At 42.9% G+C, this 14,933-nt stretch overlaps 2 protein-coding genes across 3 annotated transcripts; one reads left to right on the top strand and one right to left on the bottom strand.

The window, feature by feature from the left end:
• Positions 1–898: 898 nt before the first annotated feature.
• LOC115195988 (CCR4-NOT transcription complex subunit 9) lies at positions 899–4,934 on the bottom strand. 2 transcript variants are annotated; one of them, XM_029756406.1, is made up of 8 exons: positions 4,768–4,934; positions 4,145–4,324; positions 3,912–4,027; positions 3,683–3,792; positions 3,389–3,498; positions 1,996–2,094; positions 1,812–1,903; positions 899–1,573 (listed from the first exon to the last, which is right to left on the bottom strand). In XM_029756406.1, the coding sequence occupies exons 1-8, from the start codon at positions 4,783–4,785 to the stop codon at positions 1,393–1,395; spliced, it is 906 nt and encodes a 301-aa protein (XP_029612266.1). In that variant the 5' UTR covers positions 4,786–4,934; the 3' UTR covers positions 899–1,392. The 2 variants fall into 2 exon arrangements, with proteins under 2 accessions (XP_029612266.1, XP_029612267.1); XM_029756407.1 differs by having other exon boundaries at positions 899–1,561; positions 4,768–4,930.
• Positions 4,935–7,089: 2,155 nt separating this feature from the next.
• Positions 7,090–13,235, top strand: LOC115195985 (formimidoyltransferase-cyclodeaminase). The gene is made up of 13 exons (XM_029756400.1): positions 7,090–7,278; positions 7,672–7,855; positions 8,225–8,353; positions 8,659–8,747; positions 9,081–9,260; positions 9,477–9,614; positions 9,781–9,974; positions 10,064–10,193; positions 10,327–10,488; positions 11,139–11,182; positions 11,699–11,837; positions 12,183–12,278; positions 12,478–13,235. Exons 1-13 carry the CDS (start codon positions 7,225–7,227, stop codon positions 12,559–12,561), a joined length of 1,623 nt encoding a protein of 540 aa, XP_029612260.1. The 5' UTR covers positions 7,090–7,224; the 3' UTR covers positions 12,562–13,235.
• Positions 13,236–14,933: the final 1,698 nt, after the last annotated feature.

Raw genomic sequence — 14,933 nt, 5'->3', positions numbered from 1 at the left:
ATAAATGAGGTGAAAGTTTATGTATTTTGTATACACTGTTTAAGGACTTTTAAAACAGAACTTAACCATGTTAACGCATTGAAATTATTTGAGATTTGTTCAAGACAAAGACAACTAAACCTGCTGCAATGAGCCCAAGTGAACCCACACGAAGAAGCTTCAAGCTACCAACAGACAGGGGCCAAGTACATCATCAAAGACGCAGTACCCTCACACTTGGCACATCAGGTCAGTGTTTTTAGAACAGCCTAGAAGGTGGGTCAGAGGAGAGTTTAAAGAGCAAAGACGCATTACTCAATGTTTTTTTTTTTACCTTTATTTAACTAGGCAAGTCAGTTAAGAACAAATTCTTATTTACAAATGACAACCTACCGGGAACAGTGGGTTAACTGTTCAGGGGCAGAACGACAGATTTTTACCTTGTCAGCTCGGGGATTCGATCCAGCAACCTTTTGGTTACTGGCCCAACGCTCTAACCACTAGGCTACCTGCCACCCCAAGTTCACATGGTTTACCACTGACAGAGAACAAGGTTGTGTTGAGGCCGGAGTTACCTCTACAGTTGAGCACTGAGAATATTAACTTATCTTTCTGACCGAGTCTCCACTCAGGTTCCAGAGCATCAATAATGCACTGCAGCAGCTCAGGTTTCACATAGATAGACAGGGCCAAGGATCAAATGGGGGGGTCCCTTAATCTGTCAACACTGAAGCACACCAACACGTTTACTTGCAACCTCTAATGTACACAATACAGAAACAGCTTGATTTCAGTTCATTTCCATACACTAGCCTATTTGAGATGTGTATATCAATAACACATCCATGTAACTACAAAGCAGTTACTTTGTAATATGTTATTACAATTAATTATTACACAAGAGAAAGTATGCCACATATCGCATATGTCAAGGTATAACATTTTATTGTGCCGTCTACTTCAATTTCAGAACACTTAGTGAAGTGAAGAATCCAAATGTCCTTGAGAAAAAAATATATAACTAATAGTTTGAGACCAAGTGAAAACGCATTCATACACTTCTGAAGACAGGGCAGGCAGTTTGATCTGAATGAAAGATACTGTAAGAAAACGGCTGAGTATAGGGCTTTCATTCAACACAGTCTTTCTTCACAAAATAAGTGCCCCTTTATTAGTCCGTCCGTCATTCAAACTGGTGGCTTTTTCCTGTTTCTGGAAGCTGGGTCCTTGCTGGTGGGTGTCACTCAGTGCAGCTGCATGATAAGTAGGGTTGCAAAAATTCCAGTAACTTTGGCAAAATTCCCAGGTTTTAAATAAATCTCATTTGGAAAATTCCCAGGAAAGTCTTGGTAAATGTGGGAATCATGGGAAAGTTACCATAATTGTGCAACCCCGCTGAAAAGGTAAGGGGAGCTACTGTGTGGGCAGAGGGATGCCCCTGGGATCTGTGACTTGGCCTTCCTGTAGGTTCTTCACCAGCTGTGCCAACCAGCGTTTGGTGGTGGTGTCGTCCTTCAGGACCTGGGCAAACGTGGTGTCTTTAAGCTGGTCTGGTAGACACTGACGGAGGGCCTCTCGGGCTCTGGTGTGGGGGCAGAGGTGAGAAAAACAAAGTCATGTTAGTTATGATAGTGAGTAAGCCACTTTCAGCAGAATATATTATCTATCAAGATAAGACCATGACCACATCCACTGTTTTCAGAGTTCTCAAAATCATTTCCCCAATATGTTTTTTTTATAGTAATTCCTGGAACATTGCTTCAAAACACTGAAGGATTGAACACAGACTAAATGAGACAAGCAACAGCAGGTCGAAGAGTTGATTTCAATACCTGGAGTTGTCTGACAGGCGTAGGTAACAGCGGACAACATGTTTCAAAAGACGAGCGGAGGGCTCTTTGGAAAGCTGAAGAACCATTTTGCCCTGAAAAAGACAGTTGTATAAAAAATTATTTAGGAGGCAACCAATGTCTAGAAAAGTATAATATTTTGAATATTGGTTATCCTTGAACTTACAAGTATCATGGCCACATGGGAGAAGCGTTCATATGTTTGGCAAATGTATGCCAGCCCTGTGTCATCAAGGAGTATTTTCTGTAGTATAAAAGTTGCTACCTGTGGAACAAAAAATGAGGGTTGAAATACATGCATCTTTAGAGAGACAGAGCGAGAAACAGAGAGCGAGAGAGAGCGAGAAACAGAGAGCGAGAGAGAGCGAGAAACAGAGAGCGAGAGAGCGATACAGAGAGCGCGAGAGAGAGAGAGAGCGCGAGAGAGAGAGAGAGAGCGCGAGAGAGAGAGCGCGAGAGAGAGAGAGCGCGCGAGAGAGAGAGAGAGATACAGAGAGCGCGAGAGAGAGAGATAGAGAGCGCGAGAGAGAGAGAGATACAGAGAGCGCGAGAGAGAGAGAGATACAGAGAGCGCGAGAGAGAGAGAGATACAGAGAGCGCGAGAGAGAGAGAGATACAGAGAGCGCGAGAGAGAGAGAGATACAGAGAGCGCGAGAGAGAGAGAGATACAGAGAGCGCGAGAGAGAGAGAGATACAGAGAGAGCGAGAGAGAGAGAGATACAGAGAGAGAGATACAGAGAGCGCGAGAGAGAGAGAGATACAGAGAGCGCGAGAGAGAGAGAGATACAGAGAGCGCGAGAGAGAGAGAGATACAGAGAGCGCGAGAGAGAGAGAGATACAGAGAGCGCGAGAGAGAGAGAGATACAGAGAGCGCGAGAGAGAGAGAGATACAGAGAGCGCGAGAGAGAGAGAGATACAGAGAGCGCGAGAGAGAGAGAGATACAGAGAGCGCGAGAGAGAGAGATACAGAGAGCGCGAGAGAGAGAGATACAGAGAGCGCGAGAGAGAGAGATACAGAGAGCGCGAGAGAGAGAGATACAGAGAGCGCGAGAGAGAGAGATACAGAGAGCGCGAGAGAGAGAGATACAGAGAGCGCGAGAGAGAGAGATACATAGAGCGTGAGAGAGAGATACAGAGAGCGAGAGAGAGATACAGAGAGCGAGAGAGAGATACAGAGAGCGAGAGAGAGATACAGAGAGCGAGAGAGAGATACAGAGAGCGAGAGAGAGAGATACAGAGAGCGAGAGATACAGAGAGCGAGATACAGAGAGCGAGATACAGAGAGCGAGAGGGAGATACAGAGAGCGAGAGGGAGATACAGAGAGCGAGAGGGAGATACAGAGAGCGAGAGGGAGATACAGAGAGCGAGAGGGAGATACAGAGAGCGAGAGGGAGATACAGAGAGCGAGAGGGAGATACAGAGAGCGAGAGGGAGATACAGAGAGCGAGAGGGAGATACAGAGAGCGAGAGGGAGATACAGAGAGCGAGAGGGAGATACAGAGAGCGAGAGGGAGATACAGAGAGCGAGAGGGAGATACAGAGAGTAGGAGATATGTACCGTTTTGGAAAGCTCACTGCCAGACTCCATTATGCGAAGGCACAGGGGAATGATTTCTGTTGTCAACAGGAAGTTGATCACTTCCTGCTCATCTGTTTTGACCAAGGCACCTGCCAATCAAACAGGAACAAGTTATAGAGAAACATACATGACACATACTGTATTGTCAAAGTAATTGGATCATTTCATTACTTAGGCAATGACAACATCAGAGAGTGAGATAGAGAGAGAAGAAAAGACAGAGAGAAGGCACCATAGCAATAGAACAACAAAAATGATTAAAAGGATATTTACCAATGACTCCTAGGCTGGTGAGTCGGAGGTACTCAAATGGTCGTGTTTTGCTAACAGTGTGTAAGAAGGGGTACAGGAATAGAGGAATGTGTGCTGCCAGAAATGCCGATCTGTGAAAGACAACAGTAAATAAGTTAAACATTTCACATCATATAGAAGAAAACACACACTGTTTTTGTTAATCGCACTGTACAATTCAATCATGATGATAGAAAATCAAGTGACCCACCTTGTCTCTGGATGAGAGGCTACACACTGCAGAAGTGCTAATGCATTGCATACTCTGTTGGACTGGTGAGCGGTGAGAGTTGGGGGGTTTATTGAGGGGTAGATGTTGACAATTTCCTATTTATGAAAGAGTAAGAAGAGGGTCATCATCAAGTTTAGAGCCACACTCACAGAAAGGAAAACCATGCTACATCCTGCTAGAGACTAGCCAGTGAGTGATGTCCATAATCTTACCTGCAGGAGAGCAGCTATAGTTCCACAGGAGTGCCATAGCATTGGAGCCAAATCTGGCACGGACTCCCGTTTTTTACTGAGCTCAAGCAGGGCATTCTCGCGGGTCTCTGGGCTGGACAGCTCGTTGATCCACTGGTAGATCTTTTCCCTATCCACTTGGGCCAGAGCCGTGGTTACAGCCTGTTTTACAGGAGAGGTGGACACCGTGAGCTAAACTGACATTGTGTTGGAATTATTCCGTTTACAACAGGGATAACAATGTGTTTCTTGCCACCTTAATGAATGAGTTAGCTAGTGCTAGCTGGCTACCTAAACGGTAGCTAACAGTCAACAACAATATGTAAATTACGTTACTTTCATGGATACGGTAACTTTCCCATAAATAGTAGTTAGCTACCATAGCTAATAGCTGGCTCATTCAAATGTGAATATTCTCCAAACAGTTTGCCACATGAGGGGTTCAAAACAGCTCTGTAACACGTTTAGCGTTACAGCTAGCTAGCAACTGTACTGCTGGCCAAATTCAGGCCAGGGATTGGCCTCGTGCTAGCAATTTCAAAAGCCTTGTACTAGCTATTGTTAACCTAGCTAGCTAACGTTAGCAACAGATTTCGTGTACTTACTGCTCCTGTAGCCAGCATTCTATGCAGCGTTTGGATATTTTCGAAAAACGTCTAGTAAAATCTAAAAAGGTGTTATGTTGTGAAAACAGAGAACGAAGCTCGCGAGAGCGCAACTGCGTTCAACCTTTCAACTCAGACGTGCCTCATGTGAAACGCCGGGAAAGTGACGTCACCATTTCCCGTCTTTTTCAATTTTTGACCACTTCAATATTATGCACATTGCAGCCGACCGACTGACAGATCTACAAATAATTTAGCACCATAAATAGCTACTCATTATTATTTGTAGATAATTCAGTCACTCACCATTTACCTACAATGCGTCATGGATTTGATGCTCTCCAACATGATCCAATTCATGAAAAAACTATATATGCTATATATGTATAATTATATAGGTATTTGTGGATTAATTGACATCTACTGAAGTATTTCATGAAGGCATTCGTTGTCGTTTTTGCGTTATCGTTTTTGTGAATTTTGAGTTTGAGGTCCATTAAAAACACGAGGGCGTTGATCCACATGCTCTCAATTGAGCTATAATATCCCATTGCTACATGCCTAAATAGAAACCTTTGCTACATTGATTTTTTGAAAAATGGAACATTTATTTATCTAGGCAAGTCAGTTAAGAACAAATTCCTATTTGCAATGACAGCCTACACCGGCCAAACTCAGATGACGCTGGGGCAATTGTGCGCCCTGCCCTATGGACTCCCAATCACAGCCGGTTGTGAAACAGATTGGATTCAAACCAGGTTGTCTGTAGTGACACCTGCCACTGACACTGAGATGCAGTGTCTTAGACCAGTGCACCACTTGGGAGCCCCAAAATAATAACAATAATGTCAGAGTGGTAATCTTTGATAATATTCCATTTTATTATACGCACATTTGTGATGTGTGTACATAACATGAACACCCTTTTCTGATGAGCTACATCCTACACATTGAGCAACTAAAGATTGGGTTGAGCACAAAGTGAAACAAGGAGTTAGACTTTTTCATTTTATTTAATCGATTATCTGTTTTTATTCATAGGCATTGAAGTTAACGCCATGTACAGTACCAATGTATGTCAATAGGACCAGGTAGTAGGAGTATTCCACTGCACCAATAAGCGCTCAAAGATTTGTCTGTTAGTGTCCAGTTCTATAAATGCTTCTCAGTCAATCCAGATCCCCTCTGTGGCATTACTCATTAACCAGTCCAGCCGACTTTGTTTGTTTTGTTTTGGGGGGGATGATGTGATGCAACCATAGATGGGTGTTCATTAATTGATGTTAGTTAATCCTTCAACAGTTGGCTAGAACACAGTCCCTAGCACAGAAAAAGTTTCAGAAACACTGGGCTAGATAGCACAGCCTATAGCCTCAGTGGTTGCATCTTCAGTGTATCAAGACCAAAGTAGTTGGCTACATCCTGTATAAATACAAACTGGTCGATCTGTCAATGTGGATCTGTCAAATTGGCAGGCCGTCATTGTAAATAAGAATTTGTTCTTAACTGACTTGCCTAGTTAAATAAAGGTTCAATAAAATAAATAAAAATAAAACATAATAAGAATCGGCCTGCTTGATTGCTACTTCGCTGAGTAATGCTTTGATCACCTAGCTCAATGCTGATTGCTGAGGATGTTTGACCATTCGAGACTGTTTAATCCTTTGGGACAAATGTCACAGAGGCTATAATAGAGTCACTACTGCCATAGCTAATAATAACCAACATGAAGCTCTTTGATTCAGATTGAAGAAATCCTATTGGTGATGGTACATATTATGTGTACTATTTAGGAAACGGTGTTACTGGTACCAAAATGTTCAGAAACTCTGTGTACCATAAATACAAGACATGAATACACAATGAATGTAATATGATAATGGGTGGGTCTAGATCTGTGCACTACTTCACAATTCAATCATAACTATTGGAATTCTCATTCTCATCTCTGATCCTGAGATATCATCCAATATGACTTAGCCGAGTGTTTACTATGGCTGTGGTGAGAAAGCAGAGGTATCAGCTAGAGTGGAGAGTTCACCAGCTATCTGTCTGTCAGCCTGGATACCTCCTTTGATCATACTGGATTTATTACTTCACCATTCGCATCCGGTGCTCCAGTATTTAAGCCTAACCTATGGGGGAATCAGGGATTAGTGTCTGCGAATGTTTCATGTGAGGCTGGTACCATCTGTGCCAGGTCCTGGTAAATATTAGACTAGAGCAGCCTGGGAATCAATGCCAGCTGACCTAGATAAGAGGACAGTGGAGCAAGTTAATGATTCAACCAGCTTTACAGAGGGACAGACTGCTTAAATGTCCTGTTTGGGGATGAAGAGACAGACGGGATGGGTTGGTGTGTGCTCGTGGAGCAGAGAGAAAGGGGGAATACACTTCTGCCTTAAATTGGTCTGAGTCCTTGTCTCGGACGACCCAACTCTGTGATTATTACGCATCATGGCTAAGCTGGTGGAGTGTGTGCCCAACTTCTCCGAGGGCCGGAACAAAAAGGTGAGTGGGCATGGGAGATACAGAAAGTGGGTTACCTGTTGGCACAGCAGAAGGAAGCTGTTAGTAATAGTCTGTGGTGTGATTAACACAATACACATGATAGCTTTGTATCGGTCATGTAAGAAGGCTTTCTGTCTGAAACGTCGATCTTGATTACCAATAACATTGTTAATTGACATTTTTCTATATTTTATGAGATCAGTGTGTCCGGAGTCAAGGGGGGCTCATGGAGACTGCGAATACCTAAGCAAACAAACATGCCAATTACAAACAATTTTACAGTATAATCTCAATCCTGAATATGATCTCGAGATACCAACAAAATGTTTTCTGAATAACAGTACGTGGACCAAACAAAGTTATAAGAGTCAATGTGACGTGCTCCCATTCCAGGTGATTGATGCCATAGCAGAGGCCATCTCCAGCACGGAGGGATGCAGTCTGCTCGACGTGGACCCTGGATCCTCCACCAACCGTACAGTCTACACCTTCGTAGGCTCGCCACGGGCTGTGGTGGAGGGTGCACTGAACGCTGCACGCACTGCCTTCCCACTCATTGATATGACCAAACACTCAGGTAGGAGATAGAGAGAGCTAAAAAGAGAGACTCTCACATGACGTAGTCAAACAGTTATGTTCAAAGATACCACACGACTCCTCTCCACCTTTTATTTTCTTTTTTATTTAACTAGGCAAGTCAGTTAAGAACAAATTCTTATTTTCAATGACGGCCTAGGAACACTGCCTTGCTCAGGAGCAGAACGACATATTTTTACCTTGTCAGCTCGGGGATTCGATCTTGCAACCTTCCGGTTACAAGTCCAATGCTCTAACCACTAGGCTACCTGCCGCCCCACCTCACTTTTAAGTGCAAATAAAGGGTGGCTAAGTACTGTTGATAAGTTGTTTAGTGTATTTATTGGAACAATATGTACGTTTGTTGTAGGGGAGCATCCACGGATGGGCGCCATGGACGTGTGTCCCTTCATCCCTGTCCAGAATGTCACTATGGAGGACTGTGTCAACTGTGCCAACATTTTTGCCCAGCACTTAACAGATGTGCTGCATGTACCTGGTAGGTTTTCCTCTCTGACCTATTGACCTATAGTTAACATATTGGCCATTTACTTTGCTGTAGACAAAGCCATAGGGTCCGTTTCAGTGCAGTGCACCTTGACTCTGTGTATTCTTTCTCATACGGTAATCATCCCCAGCTTACAATTGGCTCATTCATCCCCCTCCTCTCCCATAACTATTCCCCAGGTCGTTGCTGTAAATGAGAATGTGTTCTCAGTCAACTTACAGTACCTGGTAAAATAATGGTATTGCTCTCAGGAAGCCACATAAAGGTGAATAAGACACATTGTCGTTTCTACACAGTGTATCTTTATGGAGAAGCAGCGAGGAAGGAGAACAGGAGATCTCTTCCCTCTGTCCGGGCAGGGGAGTATGAGGCCTTGTCTGAGAAAGTGAGTTTGACCTAACTTCATTGTATTCGTACCCTATGGGCAACATTTCCCTCATTGTAAAAGAGCATAGATCTGTGAAAAATAAGCTAAAAATGAAAAGCGGTACTTTACTTTACAGACGTTTTTTTGTGAGAAGAACCACTTTCTGGATCCGCCCTTGTCTCATTAGCACTGCTCTAGTTCAACTCCCAGGCTAATGGCTGGCATCGGCTGATGCAGAAGAAATAGACGAATCCAATGTAAAAAAAAACAAACAAAGTCTGTAGCTCAAACACACAATGTTTAAGAGGGGTTGGAAGCACTAAATTAAACCGATGTGTCTATTGTCCTCAGTTGAAGAGGACAGAGTGGGCTCCTGACTACGGCCCTGCCGCCTTCGTGTCCTCCTGGGGAGCTACAGTAGCAGGCGCTCGCAAATTCCTGGTTGCCTACAACATAAACCTCCTCAGCACCAAGGAACAAGCCCATCGGATTGCACTAGATATCCGGGAACAGGGCAGAAGCAAAGACCAGGTAGGGTAGAGGCTCGCTACTGTACATCTTGATCGCCCAATGTCAGAGATGAATGACACACAGCTACTTTGGCTTCGGAAGAGATTCCTCTCATTTTTGTGAGACATCATTGTTTTCCTCTTCTTTATAACTGATGCTGAACTAATAAAGGCCTATTTTTCAGTCATATGCCCTGTCTGCTTCCAAAGAGAGTAACATGATTGATTTGTATTGTAGCCGGGTCTGCTGAAGAAGGTGCAGGGAATGGGCTGGTACCTGGAAGAGGCGAACATAGCCCAGGTGTCCACCAACATCCTGGACTTTGAGCTGACGCCTGTCCACACTGTTTACGAAGAGATCTGCAGTGCTGCCAAGGTAAGGAGCTACCACAACCGCAGCTGAAAACAGTACAGCATTATTGTACAAAACCCTCTCACTGATCTGGTGGTTTGAACCAGTGACATAAGGACAACTAATAATGTCAACACGTTCAGCCAGTTTGACACCTCTCCTTACTTCCTTCATTCCTTCTTCTCCCCAGGACCTGAACCTGCCAGTGGTGGGCTCTCAGATTGTAGGCATCATGCCTCTGAGAGCTGTGCTGGACTGTGCTGACTTCTACATCCAGAGGGACAGGCTCTTCATTGTGGAGGAGGAGCACAAAGTCCGTCTGGTCATCAGTAAACTTGGGCTTGATTCACTTGGGCCTTTCGACCCCAAAGAGAGAATCATAGAGTGAGTATCAATGAGTGCACTATTATCATGGTCTAAGGGACTTTTCCCATTCTAGTCATTCAAATCTATTTCTATGGTTGTGACTCTAGGTACATGGTGGAGAGGACTGAGGAGGACAAGCGTCTGGTGTCTCTGTCTCTGCAGCAGTTTGTCCGCAGCGTTGGGGCCAGAACCGCTGCTCCAGGAGGAGGGTCAGTCTCTGCTGCCGTCGCTGCAATGGTACAACCATCTTTAATATCATGTAGATGATTATATTCCCCTTATGACCTTGCCCAGCACATAGGAATAAACCAATATAAAGTATGTACAATACAAGGAGTCAAAGGTGTGTGTGTGTGTGTGCGCGTTTCAGGGGGCTGCTCTGGGAGCCATGGTGGGTCAGATGACCTATGGGAAGAGGCAGTTTGACAGCCTGGACAGCATCATGAGGAGACTCATCCCTCCCTTCCATCAGGCCATGAATGAACTGCTGGTCATGGTGGATGCAGACTCCAAGGCATTCAGTCGCTACATGGTGAGAGGAAAACATATCATGGAAGCCTTCGGTCTGGGTTTACCGGGCTACGGAAAGCAGGAACTATACAGGGAAATGCTAGACTGAAATCCTAACTGAATATTTTTCACTATTGTTTCACTTTATTCCGTTTCAGAGCATATTCAGATTGGATTCCAAGCTAAGAAAAGCTAAACTTACGCCTTGAAAAAAAAGAAACAAAAAAGAAATGTTTTATTGTCACATACACCGGATAGGTGCAGTGAAATGTGTTGTTTTACAGGGTCAGCCATAGTAGTACGGAGCCCCTGGAACAAATTAGGTTTAGGTGGACTTGCTCAAGGGCACATCGACAGATTTTTCACCTTGTCAGCTTTCGGATACTACCCCAATGAGCTAACCGCTGGGCTACCTGCCGCTCGATGCGACCCTACCTGACGCGACCCTGCCCTGCCTTTTAGCGAAGCAGAGAGTCGTACAAAATATGATGAATATTTCTTCTTGAAGAGCGAGTGATAAAAACAATGTTTTTGTTCCTTGTAAATGCTTACTTTGAAGGTTCGACCTAAGGTAAGATCTTGATGTTTACTGTCTTGTGGCTTTGCTATGAAAATGTAGTGGAATGTAATCTTTTACTCCTGTTTTATAAGGTTTAACTTTCTCGTTTTCAGGCTGCATTGAAGATGCCAAGAAACACATCAGATGAAGTCAAAAGGTGATTGCCATGCTACCAACATATGGCAGTTCTGTCGAATCCAAGATGTCAGAGAAGCATGTCATTAAAGTAGATGTGTAATTAAGCACACACACCTCTAAACAGCACAGCACATTGGAACTGTTTCAAACCATCTTTACTTCAGATTGACATCTATGGAAACTCATTACGGTACATTCTCCTGTATCCCACCCTAACCTGTCACCTCATTTTACCTGGCAAGCAACCTGGCCTATCCCTGTAAACATGTAAAGCAGGCTTTCCCAAAGACTGGTTTACTGTAGTTCATTTACTGTCAGCTCACCTGATCTAACAGTACGTAAGTTGTAGACTTGTAGTCATGGAGTAGTCTTGTCATGCTCCAAATCTAATTTCTCTACTCTTCCTCTTTCCTATACCTATCCCCACCCCTAATCCTGCTTCTACCCTTACCCTGGTCTTACTTCTGACCTGCCTCTTCCCCTATCCCTACCTAATCCTGCCTTACCATTACCCCTACCCCTGTTCCTGCCCCAGGAGGGAAGATGCCATGCAGGAGGGTCTGAAGCAAGCCGTGGCGGTCCCACTGTCTCTGGCTGAACGAGTCAACCTGCTGTGGCCTTGTCTGAAGGAAATGGTGCTCTACGGAAACGTGGCCTGCAAGTCTGACCTCCAGGTACCATGACTGAAACCGTGAACCAATGGCCTTAGCATTGCAACTTTGCAAGCACACCCGAGTGGCTTCTGTGCAGTCGTTTATTTGCTTGAGGGCAGACACAGACATGCTTTAATAACACAACTGTGGAACATTCGGTTTCGTGCCAGCTGCTTATCTACACATACCACCTTACTGGCATACCGTGAAACAGCATCTCAAAAACGCCAGGACACCCATAAGTGTCTCTATTAAGTCTGGCTGCAAAACATTTTCTGACAGATGCCCCAGAGCTATGACATGCATTGTACTGTAGACAGCCTACAAAACATCTTCCTTATATGATTGTTATTTGTGGTGTTGCAGGTAGCAGCTAAAGCCCTGGAAACAGCAGTGTTTGGAGCCTACTACAACGTTGTGATTAACCTCAAGGATATCGCAGATGAGTCCTTCAAAGTGACTGTGAGTTACAATGTAGCCTATAGGTCTTTCTCGCTCCAAAAGGATGTAGTCTAGGTTAGAACGTAGGTAATCTATCAATACTGGAAAATGAATCAAAACCAAAAAAAATGCTCGGTTTTGGTGAGAGCCAGTGGCTTATTACATTGTTATACACTTATTTCATAGTTACACTTATACACTAATGTTTTGTGTTTTGCAGACTCAACAGAGAGCATCAGCTCTGCTTACTGAGGCCAGGGAGAGTGCTAATGCAGTCCTGGATGCTGCAGAGAGAAAAGAGTGAAGAAGTTACCACATTACTAAAGCATCACCCACTGCCTGCCTAAGCCTCAAACCAGGCTTTCAAAACCATCAATTCTCATAACACTTTACAAAATAAACTGGGTTCACATAAATACATGCTTGATCAACTACTCCTCAATGGTACTCCTTTGCTTTGTTAGGAATTCAAGAAATACTTGCGTAATGTACTGTATAGCAGCAGCCTACACCAAGCCAAGATATCAGTCAAAGTGTTCTAAATCACATTACGGTAAATAGAATAGTACCACAATGTTTCTTCTTCTCTATTCCACATGAAGCTATGATGATAGAGTAGTATTATTTGCTTCTGAATGACAAAGTGATGCAAGGTGTGAATACGGGGCATGAACCCTGTCCATACCTCAGCTCCACGGTCCAAAAATAACATGATGCAGTCACCACCTTGCTTGAAAATATGAAGAGTGGTACTCAGTGATGTGTTGGATTTGCTCCAAACATAACACTTTGTATTCAGGTCATAAAGTTAATACAATTTATTTGCCATATTTTATGCATGTTTCAGAATATTTTTTATTCTGTATGGGCTTCCTTCTTTTGACTGTCGTTTAGGTTAGTATAGTGGAGTAACTACAATGTTGTTGATCCATCCTCAGTTTTCTCATATGACAGCCATTAAACTCTGTTTTAAAATCACCATTGGCCTCATGATGAAATCCCTGAGCGGTTTCCTTCCTCTCCGGCAACTAAGTTAGGAAGGACGCCTGTATCTTTGTAGTGACTGGGTGTATTGATACGCTATCCAAAGTGTAATTAATAACTGCACCATGCTCAAAGGGATATTCAATGTCATAGTTTTTTTTAACCCATCTACCAATAGGTTGCCCTTCTTTGCCAGGTATTGGTAAACCTCCCTGGTTGTTGTGATTGAATCTGTGTTTAATATTCACTACTAGACTGAGGAACCTTACAGATAATTGTATGTGTGGGGTACAGACATGAGGTAGTCATTCAAAATTCATGTTTAACACTATTATTGCACACAGATTGAGTCTATGCAACTTATTATGCGACTTGTTACGCACAGATTTACTCCAGAGCTTATTTAGGCTTGCCATAACAAAGTGGTTGAATGCTTGTTGACTCAAGACACTTCAGCTTTTCATTTTTAATTCATTTGTAAACATTTCTAAAAACATAATTCCACTTTGACATTTTGGAGTATTGCGTGTAAGCCAGTGACACAAAATCTCAATGTAATACATTTTATATTCAGGCTGTAACACAACAACATGTGGAAAAACTAAACTATAGTTAAGTGCTTTATGTTTATACACATTATCACCAAATTATTAATTGTTTCCAGTTCAGTAAAGTGAGTGTACTATAGAATGTATATTTCTACTGTAATTGCATATCTTTCAAATTGACTCTATACAAATAAAAAGTTGACAGTGCATTTGGAAGGTATTCAGACCCCTTGACTTTTTTCACGTTAGTTTTATTCTAAAACTTATTAAATAATTTGTTTCCCCTCATCAATCTGCACACAATACCCTATAATGACAAGGTGAAAACAGTTTTTTTTAGAAATTGTTGCAAATTTAAAATAATAAAGGAAAAAAAAGTATTTACATAAGTATTCAGACCCTTTGCTATGAGACTCGAAATTGAGCTCAGGTGCATCCTGTTTCCATTGATCATCCTTCAGACATTGCTACAACTTGGAGTCCACCTGTGGTAAATTCAATTGATTTGACATGACTTGGAAAGGCACACACCTGTCTATATAAGGTCCTTGAAATTTTCTGAATTGACTTACCTTCATGTCTTAAAGTAATGGACTGTCGTTTCTCAAATCAAATCAAATTTTATTAGTCACATGCACCGAATACTACCTTACATTGAAATGCTTACTTACGAGCCCCAAAAATGCTTTCTTATGAGCCACTAAGCAACAATGCAGTTAAAAAATACAGATAAGAATAAGAAATAAAAGTAATTAAAGAGCAGCAGTAAAATAACAATAGCGAGACTACATACAGGGGGGTACCGGTACAGAGTTAATGTGCTGGGGCACCGGTTAGTTGAGGTAATATGTACATGTAGGTAGAGTTAGAGTTCTCTTTGCCTATTTGAGTTTTTCTTGCCATAACATGGACTTGGTCTTTTACCAAATAGGGCTATCTTCGGTATACCACCCCTACCTTTTCACAACACAACTGATTGGCTCAAAAGCATTAAAGAAAGTAATTCCACAAATTAACAAGGTACACCTGTTAATTGAAATGCATTCCAGGTGACTACCTCATGAAGCTGGTTGAGAGAATGCCAAATATACTTTTTTGGTTACCTCATAATTCCATGTGTGTTATTTCATAGTTTGTCTTCACT

This window comes from Salmo trutta, chromosome 6 (genome assembly GCF_901001165.1).
Source record: "Salmo trutta chromosome 6, fSalTru1.1, whole genome shotgun sequence".
In the NCBI taxonomy this organism is placed as follows: Eukaryota; Metazoa; Chordata; class Actinopteri; order Salmoniformes; family Salmonidae; genus Salmo; species Salmo trutta.
Note: the sequence above shows the minus strand (reverse complement) of the source record. Positions and strands in the feature narration are given on the sequence as shown.